The following is a 25,113-nucleotide window of genomic DNA, read 5'->3' on the forward strand; positions in this document are numbered from 1 at the left end:
GTTTCAGTCTGCATGTCAGAATTTTTTTATGAATTAGAAGAGGATGTGAGAAGTCACTCAAAATGTGCCCTAATTTTTCTTTTTTCAGCACTAATCATAATTTCTATGGCAAAATGAACCCCCTCATTGTGTTCCTTTTAAATTAAACTACTCACTCTCTACTACTCTCTACTACTCTCTCTCGACTACTCTCTCTACTACTCTCTCTCTACTACTCACTCTCTACTATTCACTCTCTACTAATCACTGTCTACTACTCACTCTCTACTACTCGCTCTCTACTACTCTCTACTACTCGCTCTCTACTACTCACTCTCTACTACTCTACTACTCTACTACTCTCTACTACTCTCTCTACTACTCACTCTACTACTCTCTCTACTACTCACTCTCTACTACTCTCTACTACTCTCTCTACTACTCACTCTCTACTACTCTCTCTACTACTCACTCTCTACTACTCAGTCTACTACTCTCTACTACTCACTCTCTACTACTCTCTACTACTCTCTACTACTCGCTCTCTACTACTCTACTATTCACTCTCTACTACTCTACTACTCTCTACTACTCTCTACTACTCTCTACTACTCACTCTCTACTAGTCTACTACTCACTCTACTACACACTCTCTACTTGCTCTCTACTACTTGCTCTCTACTACTCACTCTCTAATACTCCCTACTACTCCCTACTACTCACTCTACTACTGACTCTCTACTACTCTCTACTGCTCACTCTCTACTACTCCACTACTCTCTACTACTCACTCTCTACTACTCTACTACTCCCTACTACTCTCTCTACTACTCACTCTCTACTACTCACTCTCTACTACTCTCTCTCTACTACTCTCTCTCTACTACTCACTCTCTACTACTCTCTACTACTCACTCTCTACTACTCTCACTCTGCTACTCACTCTCTACTACTCTCTACTACTCACTCTCTACTACTCACTCTCTACTACTCACTCTCTACTCTCTACTACTCTCTACTACTCACTCTCTGCTACTCACTCTACTACTCACTCTACTACTCACTCTCTGCTACTCTCTCTACTACTCTCTACTACTCACTCTCTACTCTCTATTACTCATCCTCTACTCTCTACCTCTCTACTTCTCTCTACCTCTCTCTACTACTCTCTACCTCTCTACCTCTACCTCTCTACCTCTACCTCTCTCTACCTCTACCTCTCTCTACACTCACACATATGCACATATATATATGCATATATATGCATATGCATTTATATATATATATACATACATATATAAACATATATATATATAATCTGCATATCTATATAAATACAAATATAAATGCATGCATACATATACATATATGCATACATATGCATGCTATGTACATGAAAGTTTGAAAAACACTAATAAAAGCAAAGCTAAAAAGCCATCTATTTACAAACAGAATTTGTTTAACTTAAACAAGGGCGAGACCTATTGCATTTTCAATGATGTTTACTTTGGTTCCATCAAGAAGGTATTCAGATGTGTCACACATTTACCATAAATTCTGAATGTTAGCACTCTAGTTGCTCATTAGATCACTGTAGTAAAGCTACTGCTCACCAGGGAAGTCTGCTGCTGGTATTCAAAGTGCATGTTTCAGTCTGCATGTCAGATTTGTTTAATGAAATAGAAGAGGATTTGAGAAGTCACTCAAAATGTGCCCTAATTTTTCTTTCTGCAGCACTAATCATACTTTCTATGGCAAAATGAACCCCTTCATTTTGTTCCATTATTGCAATCAAGAGGGCTTCAGGTGTGCCATATGTTTGTCATAAGTAGGACTGTTAGCGCTCTAGTTGTTTTGTAGAACACTCTGGGAAGCTGCAGTAGAACACAAAGGAATCAACTGACAGTCTCTGCCCTTGTTGGATGTACATGTTTTACTAAGAATGTCAGACTTCATTCTCACATGACTGAGAAAGATAATGTGAATTTACAGAAAATATGCTCTCAGTTTAGCTTATAGATCACCTTCCAAACCTCTGTGGGAAAATCATGAGAAAATAGTTTTCTCTCAAACATGATTCATGATATCCCAGCAGAAGGTTTTTTCACATGGTAAAATCACCTTAGAACACACCACAATTCCTAAAATGAGTATGGTACCATCACCAAATGATTTATAATGTAACTAAAGTCTTAAAACCTTCTATTAACTGCAATGCTTTTTAATGATTTTACTTTTGATTTTCTCAGCAACTGCTGAACAGATTTACACCATTTAACCAAAAGGCATGAGTGTGAACCAAGGGCTACTTCTTTACCAAATTTCGTGTAATTCCGTTCAGCAGTTCGGGCTGCAGCTGCGATTAACCATTCCTATGGACAATTGCATGGGGAAAACACGTTTTGGGACCCCCTATTTTCTCGGCCCCTGCGTGACGAATCACCCAGAGACTTTCAGGATAGGAGTGCCCCACCAGTTTTGAAAATTTCACGCAGACTCGTCAACCGGCGCCAAAGTTATTCCAAATAGTATGTTGTGGATTTCCTATGGATAATAGGTCCTAACTATAACTACCTACTGGCGACCGCCAGTAGGTAATAAATATATATATATATATATATATATATATATATATATATATATATATATATATATATATATATATATATATATCGCAAACAACACTCCTTCCACTTCTACCAAAGCCTCGGCAGCGAAGAAAGAGAAACGAACCACTTCTTTTTTCCAGGCAAGATGTTTATTTAAAACCTAGCAGCAGTCAACAGATGCCTATATATTACCTACTGGCGGTCGCCAGTAGGTAGTTATAGTTAGGACCACGTTTCCATAGGAAATCCGCAACATTCTATTTTGAATAACTTTGGCGCCGGTTGACGAATCCTCGTGAATTTTTCAAAATAGGTGGGGCGCTACGCTCCGCTCCTACCCTGAAAGTCTCGGGGGGATTCGTCAAGCGGGGGCTGAGATAAAAGGGGGTCCCAAAACGCGTTTTTCCCATGCATTTTTCCATAGGACCTTTAGACACAGCTACAGCCCGAACGGCTGAACAGAATTACTAGAAATTTGGCAGAGAGGTAGTTCTCAGGTCAAGGAAGTCCCTTTTGTAGGTTTGGTGTAAATCTGTTCAGTAGATTCTGAGAAAATAGCCTTTAAATCAATATATATATCTGAGCCAGCTTACGGTGCGCTTACGGTGCGCTTACCGTACGCGTACGGTGACGTGCGCGAGCGCGATTCTGATTGGCTGTTAGATCTTAGTAAACATTCGAATCGGTCGAAACCAGGAAGCGGCGGCCGCCATTTTCTCTCTCGCACTCAGAGTGTGGATTACAAAACAAAGGGCAAAAACATGTAAAGGAGCTGTTTAGCCAGCTCCAAAGCACCTAGCCATGTAGAGGGAGTCCCCAAAGATCCCCCAAGGCCAAAAACGCAATTTTAATTTTTTCGTTAATTTCGCCGATTACGCTTACCGTACGCGTACGGTAAAAAATTATTGAAAAAAAAAAATTATCCACACCCTCCCCACCTCGTGTGCAAATGGTGCCCGAAGGGCACCCTTTGTGCATGGCTTTTCATTGCTATAAAAAAATAAAATGTAACCTTTCACAACGAAGCGCATCATATGTCCTCCATGTGCGCACGGTGCGCGAAGCGCATCGTGCGTACATGGCCCATCTAGCGTAACGTGGGCACGCGGTGCGCGTAGCGCACCGCGTGCCCACCGTGCGTGCACGGCACTAACTGCGTAAAGTGGGCGCGCGGTGCGCGAAGCGCACCGCGTGCTCACTGTGCGCGCACGGTGCGCAAAGCGCACCGTGCGCACACGGAACGAACTGCGTTAAGTGGGCGCGCACGCCACGAATGGCGTAAAGTAACTTAGCATTTAAAAAACCGTACAAATTCACTGAAAAAACCATAGGTTTCACACACGTTATAGTTAGGAATTAGCATTTAAAAAACCTTGCAAATTCACTGAAAAAACCATAGGTTTCACACATGTTATAGTTAGCGGAAATTTTACTGATAAAAAACCAATGAAATTCCCCCGTTATAGTTAGTGCAGGAAACTATAACTCACGCGACCGCAATCTTCTGCTGATGACATATGTGTCTTTATGAAAAAAAAATATTTGTAATATATGTATAGCTAAAAATTTATGGAAGAAGACATGGGCAAATAAGTGCATCAGCAGAGGATTGCGGTCGCGTTAGTTATAGTTTCCTGCACTAACTATAAAGGGGGAATTTCATTGGTTTTTTATCAGTAAAATTTCCGCTAACTATAACATGTGTGAAACCTATGGTTTTTTCAGTGAATATATATATATATATATATATATATATATATATATATATATATATATATTCACTAAAACACCAAAGGTTAAAGTAACATTATATTTATATTTGTATGAATATGCGAGTGACATAATTAACGTTTTGAACTCAAAAATCCGCAGAAATTCACCAGTTATAATTAGCAGAGATACCTATAACTTGCACACCCCATTCACTGTTTATGACCTCACTTATTGCATCAATCATAATATGTTATATGGAATCACTGATGGAATCACTGAGGACATCATTCAAGCTGCTTTTTTACACATTACTATATAAACTGGTATGGCATTAGAGGCCTTAAAGTAAGTACAAAATAGCTCAGAATAACATGCAGCATCATCAATGCCATGATAGATACAACTCCTCTAGGTGTAGCAGGCATGTGGTATGTGCTACACTGGCCATATACCGTAAACTTCATGGTTAGTGTAGTTCATATTAACAACCGATCAATTAGTAAGTATTTGTATAGCACAGCGTTGTCACCCCTAGGGTTATCTGGGTGCTGATGGTGCTCTGTCGAAGAGCCAGGTTTTGAGTTGCTTTATGAAGTCCCCCAGAGAGGGTGCTGGTCAGAGTTGGGGGGGGGGGGCAGATCGTTCCAGGTCTTGGCAGAAATATAGGAGAAGGGGCACCCCTCTCCCCACTGCGGCTGTGATGGATGCGGGGGAGGTGTGCAAGGGCGAGTATGGCAGGTGGAAGATCAGTCGATGATTGATGTAGGAATTTTCTTAGTTGTATAGAGCATTGTAATGTGCATGAGGATCTTAAACTGACATCTCTTCTGAATCAGAAGCCAGTGGAGGTCTCTGAGGTGAGGGGTTGTGTGGGTCCATTTGGGGAGGTCCAGGATGAGTCTGGCTGCGGAGTTCTGTATTACCTGGAGTCTCTTGAGGAGTTTGGTGAAAATTCTGGCATAGAGAGCGTTGCCATAGTTGAGGCAGCTGGTGACAAGGACCTGTGTGACGGTCTTTCTGGTGTTGATTGGGATCCATCTGAAGATTCTGTGGAGCATGCACTGGGTGTGGAAACATGAGGAAACAACTGTGTTTACTTGACATTTCAAGGTTAGTTGGCTGTCGAGGATGGTCCGAGTTCAGCTGGAGACCAGCTGCGATCCCGCGCAGAGGTGTCTTTTCCTAAGATAAGTACTTTCTATTTTATCAGAGTTGAGTTTGAGGCAGTTGTCTCTCAGCCATTTGACTACGTCGGTCATGGCATTGCAGAAATTGGTTTTGGCATAGGAGGGGTCCTCTGTGAGTGAGAGGATGAATTGGGTGTCGTCGGTGTAGGAGATTATGTTGAGTCCATTGAATCTGATGACATCTGCAAGGGGGGGTCATGGAGATGTTAAGCAGGGTGGGGCTGAGGGATGATCCTTTTGGCACACTGCATATTATGTTTGTGGGAGCAACAGTGAAGGGAAGTAGGCTGATGCTCTCTATGCATCCTGAGAGATAGAAGGTGGTCCACTTGAGGGACTGTTGCTATATGCTGTCGAAAGTACTCCACTTGGATTGATATTTTATGCAGAATGTGGACTCTTTTTGGATAAATGGTGTAGGAACCCGGGGTCACCAGGCCCTATAGGCGGTAGCGTGGCGCGAGCCGGTCGGGCAACCAGAGGGCTATGTGTTAAGCAACCATACACCACACGCTTCTCATGGACTAGGAACACACACAATAAGGGACGCCACACCGTTCAATTATGCAAATACTTCAAGTTTATCCAAGTTTAGCTGGTCAGATGCAGTTCAGGAAATAACAAGGTAATACATGAATTATAATACCATCATGACATTACATTCGACACTCTGGGTGATACTTATGCAGTGCCTAACCTTGTTCTAGCGCTGTGCGCGCTTACGTAAAGTCTTTCCCTGAACGGGCCGTCTAACTAAGCATGATACTTGAACGGGGACACATTGGGCTCACTAACATGGCGCCTGTGGAACTGAGCGCTCCTCGTAATCAATGGCCCCTAATCCTGTGAAGTAAAGCATATGAAACAAAGCGCTACGCGCAACCATTTGCAGGTAATTACAGTCGAGCAGAGCATATAATACAATACGTTACTCGTGATCCTGGTATGGAATTACCTTCGTGCAGAACATAAAACACAATGCGCTACGCGCATCCCTTAGCAGGTAATTACTGCCGAGTAGAGCATATAACACAAGGCGCTACTCGCATTTCCTGGCAAAACAATTACTATCGAGTAGAGCATGGAACACAGTGCGCTACTCGCATCTCCTGGCAAACAACTTCTTTCGAGTAGAGCATGTAACACAAGGCGCTACTCGCATTTCCTTGTAAGGTAATCACTGTCGAGTAGAGCATATAACACAAGGCACTACTCGCGATCACGGGCATGTGAATACTTTCGAGCGGAACAGGTAACACAGTGCGCTACTCGCATCCCTTGTCACTCCGGCGGGGGAAGCAGGGTCGGTGGCGGGAAGCGCCACACGAGGGTAATGTTAGTCAGTTCTTTTAGGCGGCTTCCAGCGGGGAGACTGACAGGACTTGCGGAGCGGGTCCCTATGCTCCGGTGCAGTTCACTAAGCACCGCTCTCAGTCTTACAGAAGGGGGGACACGGACAGGATCCCTCGGCGGGGTCTCTCCGTCGCGCAGGCAGGGGAGGGGATTCCCACGGAGGGGACGACCCGGGCCAAGTGCGGTGCGGTTTCCGGACCAGCAGGGGGCGCACCAGGGGGGATCTCGGCCTCCGGGCTTACCTCCGTCTCGGCGTCAGCAGGCGTCCGTCCTCACGACGTTGGGGGAACTCGGCCCGACCTTGCGCACCTCCTCACTCGGCTGCGACGGCAGCGACGGGGCCCCGGGCTTCTCCTGGGCCTCGCGACACAGCAGGGCACTCCTCCAGGCCTCCAGGCCGCAGCGGTGAGCGAGCTGGCTTCGTCGTCGCAGGGGGGGGCTCAAATTAAGGATGGGGTAAAGTGCTCAGCGGAGCACGCTGCCGGGGGTCCCAGACCAGGGTAGGAAGCGCGGGGGTCACAGCGCTAGTACCTGGTCGATCCCCGGTGTCTTGGCAATCGGCTTAGTATTTTGTTCACTAGAGTAGCTTGGACACGCAGTCTCAGCTCTGGCATTCAAGGCTTACAGCTCGCTCTTGTCATGCAGTTTCAGTTCTTGAAGTTAGATTTCAGTTCTCAGTTGACAGATGAAGTCTTGTGGCGCAGATGTATCTGGCGCCCTTAAGGGGTTCTGTTACAGGGGTAGGGATGGAGAGGGCGACTAGATCCTTCCTAGTCAGGTTGGCAGAGAGTCTCTGGATCCTCCTACTACTGGGCAAGATCAGTGGGATTCACAGGGCACCTCACTCACTTAAGAGGCAGTACCTAAATCCTGTCACTCTCAGAGGCATAAGTCCCTGGCTAGGCCCTACCGCCTACACTCCTGGTGGATTCTTCCAGCTCTGCTTCACCCCAATGGCCAACTCACCACACAAGTTTCCCTCCCACTCTTAAGTAGCCCTAGGTCAGGTGACCTCTAGCCAAGGCGGCAAAAGTAAAACCCCACCTCCCTTCTAGAAGGTTCCAGCTTCTTCCAGGAGCTTCCCCACTCTACCTATGGGACAAAAAGGCGGGCTGGAGTCGCAACATTGTTGTGGGTCCCAGCCAGCTCCTGGCAGCTAGGGTGCTACTATCAAAAACGACCACCCTGCAGTAGCAGGGGTCTGTGGCAGCCATCTTGGGAGAAGGGAGCACCTGCACCTTAACACTGCCTGGCAATGAAAAGGCGCCCGGAGACCTAGTCCAACATAAAAATGAGGGTGGAAAAAATGAGGCACGATACAAAAATAGAAGGGGAGACCACCCTAGGGCTGACAGGTCCAACATGCGTCCCCCCCAGCCGAAAGAGGGGAGAGCTACCCAACCTCTAGGGAGTTCTCTTCACTAAGGCGGAAAAACCTGGAGAGACCGTCAGCATTGGCGTGGTCAACTCCGGGCCGATGTTCCACCCGAAAGTCCATCCCCTGTAGGGAAATGGACCACCTCAACAACTTGGGGTTTTCGCCTCTCATCTGCATGAGCCAGCGAAGGGGGCGGTGGTCGGTCTGGATAAGGAAGTGAGTGCCAAAGAGGTATGGCCTCAACTTCTTCAGAGCCCATACCACCGCGAAGGCTTCTCTCTCAATGGTGCTCCATTGCCGTTCCCGAGGGAGGAGTCTTCGAGATATGAAGGCCACAGGTTGGTCTTGGCCCTCGGTGTTGAGTTGTGAGAGCACTGCACCTATGCCGTGCTCTGAGGCGTCGGTCTGTACAATAAATTCCTTGCTGAAATCGGGTGTTGCTAGTACTGGAGCTGTACACATCGCATTTTTCAGCGTATCAAAGGCTTCTTGGCATGCAGCTGTCCATATGACCTTGCGAGGTTGTTTCTTTGAGGTCAACTCCGTCAAGGGGGTCACGATGGTACCATATCCCTTGACGAACCGGCGGTAATACCCAGTGAGGCCGAGGAAAGCTCGGACCTCTGTTTGGGTCTTGCGGGGCTCCCAAGCCAAGATGGTTTCAATTTTGGCCTGGAGGGGTTGCACCTTACCTCCGCCGACCAGGTGTCCCAGGTACACGACAGATCCCTGTCCAATCTGGCACTTGCTGGCTTTAATGGTTAAGCCAGCGCGTTGCAGCGCCTGCAATACCTCCTGGAGGTGTTGCAGATGGTCCTCCCAGCTGCTACTGAAGACAGCTATGTCATCCAAGTAGGCTGCTGAGAAGGACTCCAGGCCAGATAGTACCTGATTCACTAACCGCTGGAATGTGGGCGGAGCATTTTTGAGCCCAAAGGGCATCACTCGAAATTGGTAGTGGCCCTCTGGGGTGGAGAACGCTGTCTTCTCCCGTGCTCCGTCGGCCATGGCAATCTGCCAATATCCGGATGTCAGGTCAATGGTGCTGAGGTACCGGGCTGCTCCCAGCCGGTCAACCAGCTCATCTGCACGTGGGATGGGGTGAGCATCTGTCTTCGTGACAGAGTTCAACCCCCGGTAGTCCACACAGAACCGAAGTTCTGGCGTCGTACCCGGTGGGGCCGCTTTCGGCACCAACACCACTGGACTAGCCCACGGGCTGCTGGAAGGTTATATCACCCCCAGCTCCAGCATCTTTGCCACCTCACGCTGGATGCTATCCTTCACTCGGTCAGAAAGCCGGTAAGACTTGTTCTTTACCGGGGGGCTATCCCCTGTGTCCACATCATGGGTACACCAATGAGTGATTCCAGGCGTGAGGGAGAACAACGAGGCGAACTGTCCCAGGACATGGCGACAGTCCCTCTGCTGCTCTGGGGTCAAGGATGGGGAGAGGACTACACCTTCCATCGAACCATCCTTCTCTTGTGCCGCAAGAAGGTCAGGAAGAGCTTCACTCTCTTCCTCCTCGCTCCCATCCGTCACCATAAGGAGAGCAAGCTCCGATCGCTCATGGTGCGGCTTCAGGCGGTTGACGTGGAGCACCCTGAGGGGTTGACGGGGGGTTTTTACATCCACAACGTATGTGGTCTGGCCTCGCCGCTCCACAATGTCGAACGGGCCAGTCCACCGGTCCTGGAGGGCACAAAGCTCTCCAGGTTCCATAACCCACACCTTTTGTCCAACGTCCAACTCGACCGTCCGAGCGTTGCGGTCATACCCCTCCTTCATTACGGTCTGGCTAGCCTCCAGGTTCTCTGTGGCTGCCTTCCACAGCTTGGCCATCTGGCTGCGGAACGCCAGCATGTAGCTGACAATGTCACGGGGAAGCTTCTGTGAAGTCTTCTCCCACCCCTCTTTCACTAAACTGAGGGGACCCCTAACGGGATGGCCATAGAGCAATTCAAACGGGCTGAACCCGACTCCCTTCTGCGGTACCTCCCGATAGGAGAATAACAGGCAGGGGAGGAGGACGTCCCATTTACGCCTCAAGCCTTCGGGAAGGCTTCGGATCATCCCCTTCAATGTCTTATTGAAGCGCTCTACAAGTCCGTTAGTCTGGGGGTGGTAAGGGGTGGAGAACCGGTAGGTCACTCCACACTCCTTCCACATGGCCTGCATGTAGGCCGACATGAAATTGGTGCCTCTGTCCGACACCACGACCTTCGGGAATCCCACTCGGGTAAAAATTCCCAACAGTGCCCGCGCCACCACTGGTGCAGTGATGGTCCTCAGAGGAATAGCCTCTGGGTACCTTGTGGCGTGGTCCACCAAAACCAAGATAAACCGGTGTCCCGCTGCTGTCGGAGGGTCCAATGGCCCAACAATATCGATACCGACCCTCTCAAAAGGGGTCCCGACCACGGGGAGCGGTTCCAACGGGACTTTCAACTTCGTCCCAGTCTTGCCACTAGCCTGACAAGACTTGCAGGTCTTGCAAAAGGCATCTGAGGCAATCCTCATCCTGGGCCAATAAAAATGGGGGACTAACCGTGCAAAGGTTTTGTCCTGGCCCAGGTGTCCAGCTAAGGGGATCTCGTGCGCTAACTCCAGCAGGAAGGCCCGGTAACACTGGGGGACCACTATGGCCCTCGAAGATCCATGTACCGGCACCCTGGGCTCACTGTATAGGAGACCATCCTCCCAATACACATGATAACCTCCCAGTTCCTGACTAGCCACTTGAGCGTCGGCCTGCCGCCGCATACCCTCAAGAGTGGGGCACGTCCTCTGTGCTTGACAAAATTCTTCCCGGGTAGGCCCTCCTTCCACTTGCCAGTCAGCAAGGGTCGGCAAGTCCTCCACAGGAACGACATCTACCTCCGCGGACTCCGGGGGCACCTCTGCGGCCTCCCCATCCGACTCACGGGGCATGTCCTCTACCTCCTTCTTCTTCCCACGTTTGGGTTTGGGTTGGGCCATGATTCCAGGCTCCAACTCCGGGTGAGTTCCATGCCGGGCAGCCATGGACCGCGTGCTCACGCAAGTCCACCCTGGTAATCCCAGCATCTCAGTGTGAGCGTGAAACTCGACGTCCTTCCATTTGGTGTGCTCCAGGTCGTTCCTTAGCAAACACCCCACAGGCAAGGCAGGGCTCACAGCAACTCGCAGTAGGCCTTTGACTCCTCCCCACTCGAATGGAACACGAGCCACTGGATAGTGACTCAAACTGCCGTCAGCCAATACGGCCGGATGGAACTCCTCGGGGACTACTTGGTCTGGGGACACCAGCCGCCGCACGACAGTGGTCATGCTGGCCCCTGTGTCCCTCAGAGCTTCCACCTCCTCCCCATTAATTCTCACCCTCTGCTGATATTTAGCAGTGTTCGGGGGCAGGGACACTACGGGGACCACCTCTCTATCCCCGAGTGAAACCAGTGTCAGGCCTGTCCACTCCCCTTCCCTATCTAAGGGCAGCTCCACCCCAAGCGCTATACTACTCACCCCGGGACTCTTCACGCCCGATGGGGCTGGTGGTCGCTTGCGACACTTGGGATCTCCTCTGTAGTGTCCAATCTCCCCACACTCGTAGCACCGCACAATCCTTGGCTGCTGACTCCTGTCAGGGTAAGTGGGTCTTGTGGAATTGGACGGGGGTGGGGTTCCTACTCCCTTCCCAAACTTATTTTGGGGACCTTTCGAGAACTCCACCTTTTTATCTCCCCCCTCTTTCTTCTGGGGGAAACCCTGTCCACCTTTCGAGCCATCTCCCCCGGGGCCCTTGTGAGACACCCGGGTGCTCACCCAAATATCTGCCTCCTCCGCAAGCTCTCGAGGATCCTTCAGCTTGCGGTCCACCAGATGTTGGCGCAGCTCCGGAAAGCTCTTATCCAAGAGGTGCTCCCTTAAAAAAAGATCGTAAAACCCTTGGTAGTCCTGTACCTCGCTGCCACGCACCCAACCATCTAGTGCCTTCCTCGCGTAATCAAAAAAATCTACCCATGTCTGGGTGGACAGCTTATGGCTGCCACGAAACTTCTGCCTATACTTCTCGGGGTTCAGGCCAAACTTCTTTAACAAGGCCTCTTTCATGGGGGCGTACTTAACCTGATCCGCCTTGGCCAAATATAACAGGGTGTCCCTAACAGTGGGAGGTATATACCGGTAGAGACCACCTCCCCAGTTACTCTCGGGTACCCCATGGGCCGTTAAGGCTACCTCGTATGCCTCCAACCACTTCATGATGTCATCCCCTAATGTATAATTGGTTATGACTTCTTTGGGTAGGTAGATTTTTGGTTCTTGAGGTTCCCTGGGTATGCTGCCACCATTGTCTTTGTTAGACGCATTCAATTGGAGGGCACGTAGCTCCAGCTCTTTTAACTGAAGCTCGTGCGCCAGCTTCTTCTCCTCCATTGCCCATCTCTTATTCTCTCTTTCTCTTTCTCTTTCTCTTTCCTGTTCCAGTTTGGCTAGCTCCCATTTTAACTGCCTCTCTTCCCTTCTGTCCTCATACTCCCTTGGAGACGCGCTCCTGCTAGACCCTGTCTTACTACTGGCCCCAGAACGTCTTCCTGGGGGCACATTCTCGGACATGTCTACATTCAGGATATCTAGGACTTCCTGGGCGCTCTCCTCCTGAGGTGCATCTGGCGCTTCCTGTCCCTCATCCCCTCTCCCTTCTGGGTGGGCTTCTACCCATGCCCTAGTGGCGGTACGGAGTTCCGGCGCCTTGGCCCTCCGCATCCCAGGCACCCCCAACTCCTGCGCGAACTCCCTCAGTTGCCTCACAGTGTACCCCTCGAGGTCAGCTAGCCGGGATTCCATTCTGGCAGGTGGGGACCTAGACTCTAAGGAGAAAATTCCTAGGGTGTAGGCAACAGTCAATAGCTAACCAGGCTTCTTGCACTCTCTACCTGGACAGTGGAACTAATGATCCAGCAACAATGGTTTCTGAGCTGTGGAACAAAAAAAATGTAGGATAGGCGTTTAATTGTGGCGCCCTTCGCCTCACGGAAGGGTGCTGTATGGTCACAAGTCCCAAGGATCCCACCGCTGGCCAACAATGTAGGAACCCGGGGTCACCAGGCCCTATAGGCGGTAGCGTGGCGCGAGCCGGTCGGGCAACCAGAGGGCTATGTGTTAAGCAACCATACACCACACGCTTCTCATGGACTAGGAACACACACAATAAGGGACGCCACACCGTTCAATTATGCAAATACTACAAGTTTATCCAAGTTTAGCTGGTCAGATGCAGTTCAGGAAATAACAAGGTAATACATGAATTATAATACCATCATGACATTACATTCGACACTCTGGGTGATACTTATGCAGTGCCTAACCTTGTTCTAGCGCTGTGCGCGCTTACGTAAAGTCTTTCCCTGAACGGGCCATCTAACTAAGCATGATACTTGAACGGGGACACATTGGGCTCACTAACATGGCGCCTGTGGAACTGAGCGCTCCTCGTAATCAATGGCCCCTAATCCTGTGAAGTAAAGCATATGAAACAAAGCGCTACGCGCAACCATTTGCAGGTAATTACAGTCGAGCAGAGCATATAATACAATACGTTACTCGTGATCCTTTTATGGAATTACCTTCGTGCAGAACATAAAACACAATGCGCTACGCGCATCCCTTAGCAGGTAATTACTGCCGAGTAAAGCATATAACACAAGGCGCTACTCGCATTTCCTGGCAAAACAATTACTATCGAGTAGAGCATGGAACACAGTGCGCTACTCGCATCTCCTGGCAAACAACTTCTTTCGAGTAGAGCATGTAACACAAGGCGCTACTCGCATTTCCTTGTAAGGTAATCACTGTCGAGTAGAGCATATAACACAAGGCACTACTCGCGATCACGGGCATGTGAATACTTTCGAGCGGAACAGGTAACACAGTGCGCTACTCGCATCCCTTGTCACTCCGGCGGGGGAAGCAGGGTCGGTGGCGGGAAGCGCCACACGAGGGTAATGTTAGTCAGTTCTTTTAGGCGGCTTCCAGCGGGGAGACTGACAGGACTTGCGGAGCGGGTCCCTATGCTCCGGTGCAGTTCACTAAGCACCGCTCTCAGTCTTACAGAAGGGGGGACACGGACAGGATCCCTCGGCGGGGTCTCTCCGTCGCGCAGGCAGGGGAGGGGATTCCCACGGAGGGGACGACCCGGGCCAAGTGCGGTGCGGTTTCCGGACCAGCAGGGGGCGCACCAGGGGGGATCTCGGCCTCCGGGCTTACCTCCGGCTCGGCGTCAGCAGGCGTCCGTCCTCACGACGTTGGGGGAACTCGGCCCCGACCTTGCGCACCTCCTCACTCGGCTGCGACGGCAGCGACGGGGCCCCGGGCTTCTCCTGGGCCTCGCGACACAGCAGGGCACTCCTCCAGGCCTCCAGGCCGCAGCGGTGAGCGCGCTGGCTTCGTCGTCGCAGGGGGGGGGGCTCAAATTAAGGATGGGGTAAAGTGCTCAGCGGAGCACGCTGCCGGGGGTCCCAGACCAGGGTAGGAAGCGCGGGGGTCACAGCGCTAGTACCTGGTCGATCCCCGGTGTCTTGGCAATCGGCTTAGTATTTTGTTCACTAGAGTAGCTTGGACACACAGTCTCAGCTCTGGCATTCAAGGCTTACAGCTCGCTCTTGTCATGCAGTTTCAGTTCTTGAAGTTAGATTTCAGTTCTCAGTTGACAGATGAAGTCTTGTGGCGCAGATGTATCTGGCGCCCTTAAGGGGTTCTGTTACAGGGGTAGGGATGGAGAGGGCGACTAGATCCTTCCTAGTCAGGTTGGCAGAGAGTCTCTGGGTCCTCCTACTACTGGGCAAGATCAGTGGGATTCACAGGGCACCTCACTCACTTAAGAGGCAGTACCTAAATCCTGTCACTCTCAGAGGCATAAGACCCTGGCTAGGCCCTACCGCCTACACTCCTGGTGGATTCTTCCAGCTCTGCTTCAACCCAATGGCCAACTCACCACACAAGTTTCCCTCCCACTCTTAAGTAGCCCTAGGTCAGGTGACCTCTAGCCAAGGCGGCAAAAGTAAAACCCCACCTCCCTTCTAGAAGGTTCCAGCTTCTTCCAGGAGCTTCCCCACTCTACCTATGGGACAAAAAGGCGGGCTGGAGTCGCAACATTGTTGTGGGTCCCAGCCAGCTCCTGGCAGCTAGGGTGCTACTATCAAAAACGACCACCCTGCAGTAGCAGGGGTCTGTGGCAGCCATCTTGGGAGAAGGGAGCACCTGCACCTTAACACTGCCTGGCAATGAAAAGGCGCCCGGAGACCTAGTCCAACATAAAAATGAGGGTGGAAAAAATGAGGCACGATACAAAAATAGAAGGGGAGACCACCCTAGGGCTGACAGGTCCAACAAAGGGTCAGTGTGGTTTTGGTGTGGCCCAGTCACTGACAGAGCTACTGATACACCCACACAGCCACTTATACACCCACTCACACACCCACTGACAGACCCACTCAGACACTGATACATCCATTCACAGACCCACTCAGACATTCACACACCCACTCCCAGACCCACTCACACACCTCCCCAGACCCACTCATACACCTCCCCACATATCTACTCAGACACTCATGCACCAACTCAGACTGATTCAGACAGTCATGCACCTACTCACAGACCCACTCAGACACGTACCCCTACTCACAGCTGATTCACCCAGACACTCATGTACCTCCTTACAGAATCACTCATACTTCTCACACTCACTAAAAGGGCTATTCAGACTCACACACCCACTCACAAACCCACTCAAACACTCTCACACCCACTCACAGACCCACTCGGACACTCTCTCAGACACTCATTGACCCACTCTCACACTCACTCACCCTCTCATTGACCCACTCAGACACTTACTCTCCCACCCACTCACCCACTGAGACACTCATTCATACAGTCTCTCTCAAACGTTGCAAGTTTCAGGAAATACAATTTTAAAAACCTTATAAATTCACTGAAAAAACTAAAGGTTACAGGGACATTATAGTTAGGAAATAATATTAAAAACCTTAGAATTTCACTTAAAAAATGCAGAAATTCAGGAAAAAACAAAGGTTACAGGGATGTTCTAGTTAGCAAATACCATTTTATTTAAACCTTAGAAATTCACTGAAAAACACAAAGGTTACAAGGACATCATAGATAGGCTCAGATTACACTCGTACAAAACCAGTGAAATTCAGCAGTTCTAGTTACCTGAGCTAACTATAACTTACACCCCCTCAATACACTGCTTATGACCTCGGGGGGGGGGGGAGTGAAATAAGTTAGATCTCGCCTTTGTACCAGTCAAGTGTAATCAGAAAACTGCAGTTGGCGCTTTGTGGTTTTATGTGCCATTTTTATTTAAAAGTTTAAAAACTCATATCTCTGGTTCCTGGTATTGTGTTTTTATCATTTTGGTGTCATTAAATTGGTGTATCTTTTTATAAATTGCCATGGGATTTTTTGGGGGGTTTTGACTTTTTACTGTTTTGCTACCTCTGAACGCTTGGCACTTTTTCTTAAGTTAAGCCTGTCTGTGCTGTGCCATAGCTGCCAGGGGTTTCAGCTCAGGTTTAAATTACCAAACCCTTTACTGGACCTGACAGATAGTGAGACTATTACTTGTTATGGACTACAATCCACCCCACCCAATAATCCTCTTTTTCATACAAAGTAAGACCTTGCCTCTAAGAGGGTAATGCTGAATTTGTGTCAGTTGTACTGTGTTCTATCGGCCAGTTTCCTATGCAAAGTAAAATGCAATGTATCCTTTTTATTGCTACAACCAGAATACTATACACTTAAAAATAATATATTGCAAACCGTCTTGTACAAATCTAACAAATGTGTATATGAGGTATACTTTTCCTTAAAATCATTTGATGTGATTGTTTTAAGATGCCATTTTACAGATCTACTATTTTATGTTGTAAAACCATGCTGAATGAAGTAATACTGTTGCACATTGTCCAAGGACCTTAACTATGTTATTGCATCATACAGGTAGCCATATTGGAAGTGCCTTTACTCAAAGAGAATTAAATCAGCGTGTGATAAGATATATTATTAATCCGTCCATAGACGTGACTTCTGATAGTTTTGAATTCAGTATCACAGATCCAGCAGGAAACACCATCACTCCAGAAATGTAAGTTTTTACCGAAGGACAAGATATTGATGCCCCAAAAGCAATGTTGCAATTATCTACAGTGTGTGATACCTTAATTGCCTAGAACCCTGTGAAATGTAAGCAAATCATATTTATTTGCTAAAAATGCTAAAGTTGGTTCACAGATAAATAAAAGAGCATATTCTTAATTTGCTAAAAATGATTGCAATAAAAATATTTTCTTTGTTTCTCTTGAATGTCCGCCTCAAAGACAATTTTCTCTACAAGCCAGAGTCACATCTGCTTTTAAAACAAGTTGGAAAATTTCCCACTTTACAAGAACTAGTAAGGAATTTGAGGTTTACTTCTGGGAATTTGTGTCTGTCAGGAATGTATTTGAGTATAAAATATTTAACACTGTGAACAAATACAAATGTTGCACACCAAGGTTTAAACAATCTGGTCCTACAAGTTTTAGTTCATACTATGTAAAAGAAAATGCAGAAGCATATACCTCCAATAAAGTCGATATGCAAAAAAAACCTTCATAACTCCTGTAATTCTAAAGTCAATAGTTTCAAATTACATTAAACTGTTTGAGTCATAAGGCCTTTTTGGCTATATGGCCCTTTGTGCTAGTGTAAAAACATGAAAGGTGTAATGCGTAAAACAGATTAGATATTAAAGCGATGACTGCCTTTTTGATGCTGTCTTAGGGATCTAGAAGACAAGAAATGACTTGGACATGTATAGAAGCTTTGCATTTATTGGTTTTGCAATAATATAAAATAGCGATTAGGGAGCATGAAGTATAATGCAACTGAAAGAAAAAATCTGTTCTGTGGCTATAATTATATAAGTCCTGGCCTGGCTGAGTGTTCCAAAATCAATCTAGTTTTGTAAATACTGGAGAGGTCTTTTCAGGGACAATCCGCAATTTCCAATTTGAGTTACCCGTGACAGTATTTCGGTTTAAAATGTATCTTCTGTAGCTAAAATCAAACACATCCTTGGCCATTTCTTAAGCCGGGTTCTTCATACTAAATCCAATTTCTTGGTGCCTGCTCTGACATGGGCCTCTATTGTTGTAAAGCAAAGTTAAAGATGTAATATTCTACTAATTTTTGTTGTTACCTATAACATTGAGAATTGTAACTACCAGGTTTTTTTAGATATCCAAATTAATGTATTGAACATCTTAGTCTCTTTGAGTATAACATGTTTCTTTCTTTATACATAATTGTTAGGTGTATTGAAAATATCTTACTGATGCCATTGAAAGACCACATATTACACAAAGAAAACCTTTGCACTATGAAAGTCCTAATTGACAATGACTAGATATGTATTTTAAAGCCTTCTAGGTTTAGGATTATTGTATAATAAATCACTATATTCTTTGCAATGTGTAACACTAACAAACTTACAAACCTTTATAAACCTTTTTTAGCTATTCACAGATCCGTTCCTTCATGGGAAACTAAATAAACAACAGCACTTGGATGCTCCTTGGTTGATAAGCATGCTATATATATCCACATAACATGGCATGACATAACATCATAGTGTGTTTTCTTCTTCCTCAATTGAAACCAAAACTTCTGAAATCAGACAGTGTCTATATTCAAAATTTGTACAATTGCATGGTCATTGTAGTTTTGTATATAGGAACGTGTAGTAATGTATTAGTTGAAATACATTTTCATATGGACATCACTCATGGCTGATACAGCATCTTACTGCTGCTACCAAGGAATGAGGAGGTTGCTCTTGTTAACGGACAAGATGTTTCAGTAAACATATCTTATTGGTTTATGCTTACGTGGACTCACATAGACCTGTGGCTGCGTTCTAATTGTAAACCTAATGTTGGAAATAAATATGCAGCTCTTTAAGAAATCGGATACATACATTTAATTGTGGTGTACAGCTAAAAGACAATCCTTACGCTATGAAATATTCTTCCTCACTCACACTCTGTGTTCTAGAGAACCGATCTCTTTTTGGGCTAGCTCTTGCTCCAGTATAAAAGTCTATATGAAAAGTGTTGTAATTCAGATCATGTTCTAATTTGCAAAGGGAGCACTTTGCTAAACGGCAAACACTAATAATCCCAGTTGTTAGATCCCTTGTGGAGGATCAGGACTCAGTGAGTAGCATGTGTGAAGGCCTGGCAATATTTATTACAAAAAACGTTTATGCTCCCTATATGTACAGTGTTTGGGATGCTCTAGAACTATTTGATTATGTTATTTCCATCAGCTACAGCATTGCAAAAATGATGTATAACTTGAAAAGCATATACTTCACATTCAGTAATTATCTTCTAAAATTTTAGGCCCCTTCCCTTAGTCCGGAGGCAGTTTAGAGGAGAGTGACTCTGTACAAGGACCCATAGTGCATGCATTCAACCAATTTTGAGTCCTTCCTTTACTTACTCTTTTCTATTAGTAAAAGGTAAAATTATGTTTGTAGCATGTGTGGATGTACATACATTATTATATTATTATTATTATTATTATTATTGTTATTATTATTATTATTATTATTATTATTATTATTATTATTATAGTTGAATTTATAAGGCGTGACAGCTACCCAAAAAGGGTTTCCCGGCGCCAAGACAGCTGCGAACAGAATGGTGAAGAGCAGAGAGAAAGGTTACTGGCTAAACAGCCAGGTCTTTATGGATCTACGAAAGCAGGTATAGTTGGTTTCTTTTCGGATGGCAAGAGGCAGAATATTCCAGAGGGTGGGGCCAAGATAGGAAAAGGACTTGCCACCCATCCTGCCAAGCTTGAAACGAGGGATCATGAATTTCTCAAGCGTTGAGGAACGGAGATGACGTGTGGGAATGTAAGGGCTAACAAGAGTATGCAGGTAGGGTGGTGCTGAACCCCGCCTTATCTTCAACATAAAGCTCAAGGCTTTGAACTTTATGCGACTCTCCACTCTAAGCCAATGAAGATCGTGGAGGTAGCCAGAAATGTGCGAAGTTCTGGGAATTTTGCAGAGAAGTGTAACTGCAGATTTTTGAACTAATTGCAGTTTACGGGTTACGGTCTTGTTGGCACCTAGCAACAGGACATTGCCGTAGTCTAACCTTGAGGTTATAAGGGCATGGACCACTGTTTTCTGAGTGGTAGTGGGTAACATCCAAATAATTTTCCGCAGCCATCTCAAGATGGTAAAGCATGTGGCCGCGACCCTGACGGCTTGTTGGTGCCAAGACAGAGAGTCGTCAATGTAGACGCCCAAATTCCGGACATGGTTAGAAGGTTGCGGGAGGGCACCCATCTCGGTAGGCCAATGAAGTGGACCCCAGAGGTCCTTATCCTTTCCCAGGATTAAGACCTCGGTTTTATCACCATTAAGTTTAAGATGGTGTTGGGTCATCCACGAGGCGATGTTCCTCAGGCCAAGTTGTAAATCAGATGTTGAGTTAGAATCAGTGGAAGAGAGAGAAAAGATGATTTGAGAGTCATCTGCGTAAGAAAAAAAGAGTTAGGCCGGCTTGGTCAGCAATATCTGCTAAAGGCCTTACATAGAGATTAAAAAGTAGAGGACTGAGTATGGAGCCCTGGGGTACCCCATGGGGGGAAGAATGACTGTTGGAACTGTTAGTGGCTGAAAAAATCTGGAAAGTGCGACCGTTCAGTAAAGAGATGATCCAGTCCAGGGCAGAGCCACATATGCCCAAGGATTTTAAAGTTTTAATAAGTGTTGGAGTGTTGGATGCGAAATAGTGTAGAACGCTGCGCTGAGATCGAGCAAAACAAGCGCCACAGTTTCTCCATAGTCAAGATGGTGGCGAAGCTTCTCTGTGACACCTAATAGAGTGGTTTCTGTGGAGAAGTTGGACCTGAACCCGGATTGGGAAGGATGAAGAATTGTATTCAGTTCGACAAACTGGGCAAAATGAGAGTGAATGTGACTCTCTAGAATCTTGGAAAAGATTGGCAAAAGGGAAATGGGGCGGTAATTAGAGAGAATGAGGGGGTCGACAGTTGGCTTTTTCAACAGAGGAGTCACCATAGCATGTTTCCAGTGAGTTGGAACTACCGACTCACGAAGAAAGGAATTTAGGACGTTCAAGATGATGTGCATGTGGAGAGGATCCAGTTGTTTCAGTATAGAGGGAGGTAGGGGGTCGTTAGGGGAGCCCGACTTAACTTTATTTAGGATAAGAGTAAGAGAATCCATATTGAGGAGTGGCCAGGTGTCAAGAAAAGGGGTCGTAGTGGTATGCACAACAGGAAGCTCAGCAAGAGACTGTTCATTTATGCTTGGGAGAAGAGCTGTTATGCCGGCCGGTCCTCAGGAGCGGGTTGAAGAATGAGGGGTCCACCTCTTGATCTAACCAAGCCTGAATGCTGTTACAGCGCAGGTCAGCGGAAGGATCAAGCGAGGGAAGGAAAGGAAGGGAACACCAGGGAGGGAGATCTGAAATGAGAAAAGAACAGAGCACACACCAGTAAGAATCACCTCAACATATGCAACACTTAAGACTGTGTACCACATGTGGTATTGCCCATGGCCCTTATACCTGTAAAGGAAAATAACATCCATTCATAATATGACGTAGGTAACGTAAGATTGAAGGCAGGTTGAGAGGTGGGCTGACAATGCTTGAGGCGGGATGTTGGGCTGTAACAATGACAAAACGAACAAGGATCAGCCCCTACGCTAACCTCCTACTCTGACCTGTTAGGCAACGTAGCGTGATCTGGCACCTACCCTCCTATTGACTCCACCGCACTTCACAGGGGTAGAGTGCAGCCCTCTACCACTCGCAATAACCCCTGTTAAGATAGAGTCACAGGAACAAACAGTTAGACAATACACCACAGTACTGCACCCATCACTGTAATCCTCTGCACGCAGTCACCACACTCTCCCTTCGTGTTCACTTCACACTGCAAACTTTATGGTGATGAGCAGGACAAGTATCGATGATAGGGCCCCGCACTTGCGAGCTTCCTCGGAGCACTAGGAGAGCCAATGGACCCTGTAAGCTCAGTCGTGAAGCCACCACCCCGCCGGCCGACAATGCTGGCCGAACAAAGATCCGGGGAGAGGCACTCTCTCTCTCGCTCCGCCTGCCGAAACCGCAGGCCGGACAAATCCTCTGGATATCGAACGTAGTCCTTCGTAGGAGCAGCCGCTCGACTACCGAAGGTTCAAACAAATATTTGGTGCAAGCACCCTTACCGTACTGCAAAGGCCACGGACTATAGAACGCAGATCGGACGGGGACGTGATCAAGCCACAGGAATTTCCGACAACTGGAGGCAGGAGACTTCCTGTCTTATGCATCAAGCGCGTCTTCTCGCGAGACGCGCTATGCCCTCTGGGGACTGTAGTTCCGGGCGTCTCGGAATGCGGAAGTCTGTGGGTCGCTGCTAGCGCTTGCCTCGGGGGAAACATGACAGTACATCCCTCCAACCCATGGGGCGCCCTACGGGCCAGGCTTGGACGGATGTGCGCGATGGAAGGCTAACAGCAACCGTGGAGCATGTATGCCCCGGGCCGGTTCCCACGAATTCTCCTCCGGCCCGTAACCCTTCCAGGCCACCAGGTACCACACCTTCCCTCGGCGCACCTTCGAGTCCAACACCTGCCGCACTTCGTACTCCAGTTCGCTGTCCACCAGAACCGGCTGAGGTGGCCTCCGAAGGACTGTTGTAGCTGGCTTTAGGAGGGACACGTGGAATACCGGATGTATGCGCATGTGGGCAGGCAGCTGTAGTTTGACAGTCACTGGATTGATCCGTTTCAGGATCCGATACGGGCCGATAAACCGAGGGTTAAACACGCTGTGCTGTTGGAAGTGGATGTTCCTTGTGGATAACCATACTCGGTCCCCGTTACGATATAAGAGCCCCTGCCGACGATGTTTGTCAGATGCTGCCTTGTAACGGTCTTTCATGGCTCGGAGATGCCCCTGTACCTGAGTCAAGGTGTCTTTTATGTGCGCCACCCGCGCCGACACGTCTGGCAAGGCATGCTGCCACCCTGGAGATGCAAAAGGGAGAAAACGTGGATGGTGGCCGTAGGTGCAATAGAAGGGGGAGGCCCCTGTGGAGCTATGTGTGGCAATATTGTAGGCTATCTCCGCCAACCACAGCTGGTCCACCCACCTGTGGGAACAGCCGTCCACGTAACAGCGGAGATACTGCTTGAGAGATTGGTTCAGACGTTCCGTCTGCCCGTCAGTCTGCGGATGGAAGCTAGTGGACAGAGCAGTGTTGATATGCAAGGCGGAGCACCACGTCTTCCAAAATCTCGCAGTAAATTGCGACCCCCTATCCGACACAATCACACTCGGCAGGCCGTGCAGTCGCACCACGTTTTCCAGCAGTAATTCCGCCAACAGGCCCGCCGGGGGTACCTGTTTACAGGCTATGAAGTGCCCCATCTTGGTCAAAAAGTCAATCACCACCAAGATGGTAGTGCACCCCTTGTCTGCGGGTAGACCAACAATGAAATCCACAGAAATGCGGTCCCAGGGTTTGTTAGGCGTGGGCAGCGGTCGCAGCAGCCCCTGTGGGCACCGATGGTCGGATTTCATGGCGGCGCACACGGCACAGGAGGAGACCCATGCAAGCACATCCCCTCTTAGCGAGGGCCACCAGAACTGTCGCAAGATGTGATCTCTGGTCTTGGCCACCCCCAAGTGCCCCGCACTGGGGGACGTGTGACACCACTGGAACACCTGTCTTCTTAACCGTTCCGAGGGAAGCAACAGACGGTTGTTATGGATTGGGAACCCCCCCTGGAGACGCCATTCCGGATGGAAACGAAGCCAGGTCCTCCATTTGGCCGTCGCTACCCCCCGTTGAACTCCAAGAAGAAAGGTGTCCGGCTGCATGACCCCAATCACCTGCCCACGGGCTATAATGCTCCCCTCAGAGACTCCCACAGACCTCACAGGCGAAGATTGCCGTGTAAGGGCGTCCGCCTTACGGTTCTCCGCTCCGGGCCGGTAGGTGATGACAAAATGGAAGCCAGCAAAGAACAACGTCCAGCGCAGCTGTCGGGCGTCAGGTGTCTAGCGGCGGCCATAAACTGCAAGTTCCTGTGGTCGGTATAGACCGTTACCACATGCCGAGCTCCCATCAGGAAATGCCTCCACTCGGCAAACGCCACCTTGATGGCCAGGAGCTCCTTTTCGGCAATAGGATAGTTCCTCTCCGCCCCGTTCAACTTCTTGGACATGTAGGCCACCGGGTGCAGTTGCCCGGTGGTGGCATGTCGCTGTGACAAGATAGCGCCCACCGCCTCGTCCGAGGCATCGGCCTCCACCACATATGGTTTGTCCGGGTCGGGGTGAGCCAGGACGGGTGCCGTCACGAAGGCGGCCTTCAATGCCTCAAACGCCCCATGAGCGGCCTCGTCCCACACGAACCCTTGCGATTTCCGCAACAACCGAGTGAGGGGGGCCACCAACCCAGAGAATCGATGGATAAATCTCCGGTAAAAGTTGGCGAACCCGATGAAGCATTGAATGTCTCGCACGGTACGGGGAGTTGGCCATTCTCTCACCGCTGTGACCTTGCGCTCCGCCATCTCCTGGCCAGCGGGACTCAGAATAACCCCCAGGAACTCCACTGTCTGGACATGGAAATCGCATTTCGACAGCTTGCAGAAGAGGTTATGCTCCTGCAGAATGCCGAGTACGGTCTTTACGTGGTGTACGTGGGAGACCTCATCGTTGGAGTACACCAGGATGTCATCGATGTACACCACCACGTAGAGGTCCAGAATGTGCCGCATGAC

General features: G+C 48.3%; 1 protein-coding gene across 1 annotated transcript in view; it reads left to right on the top strand.

The window, feature by feature from the left end:
• LOC146834868 (FRAS1-related extracellular matrix protein 1-like) overlaps window positions 1–25,113 on the top strand; it is a 991,143-nt gene that overhangs the window by 729,803 nt on the left and 236,227 nt on the right. Inside the window, exon 27 of the mRNA XM_085602468.1 lies at window positions 17,229–17,373. Within this exon, the coding sequence (XP_085458594.1) occupies window positions 17,229–17,373 (145 nt within the window). The remainder of the gene's footprint in view (window positions 1–17,228; window positions 17,374–25,113) is intronic.

This window comes from Triturus cristatus, chromosome 4_2 (genome assembly GCF_964204655.1).
Source record: "Triturus cristatus chromosome 4_2, aTriCri1.1, whole genome shotgun sequence".
In the NCBI taxonomy this organism is placed as follows: Eukaryota; Metazoa; Chordata; class Amphibia; order Caudata; family Salamandridae; genus Triturus; species Triturus cristatus.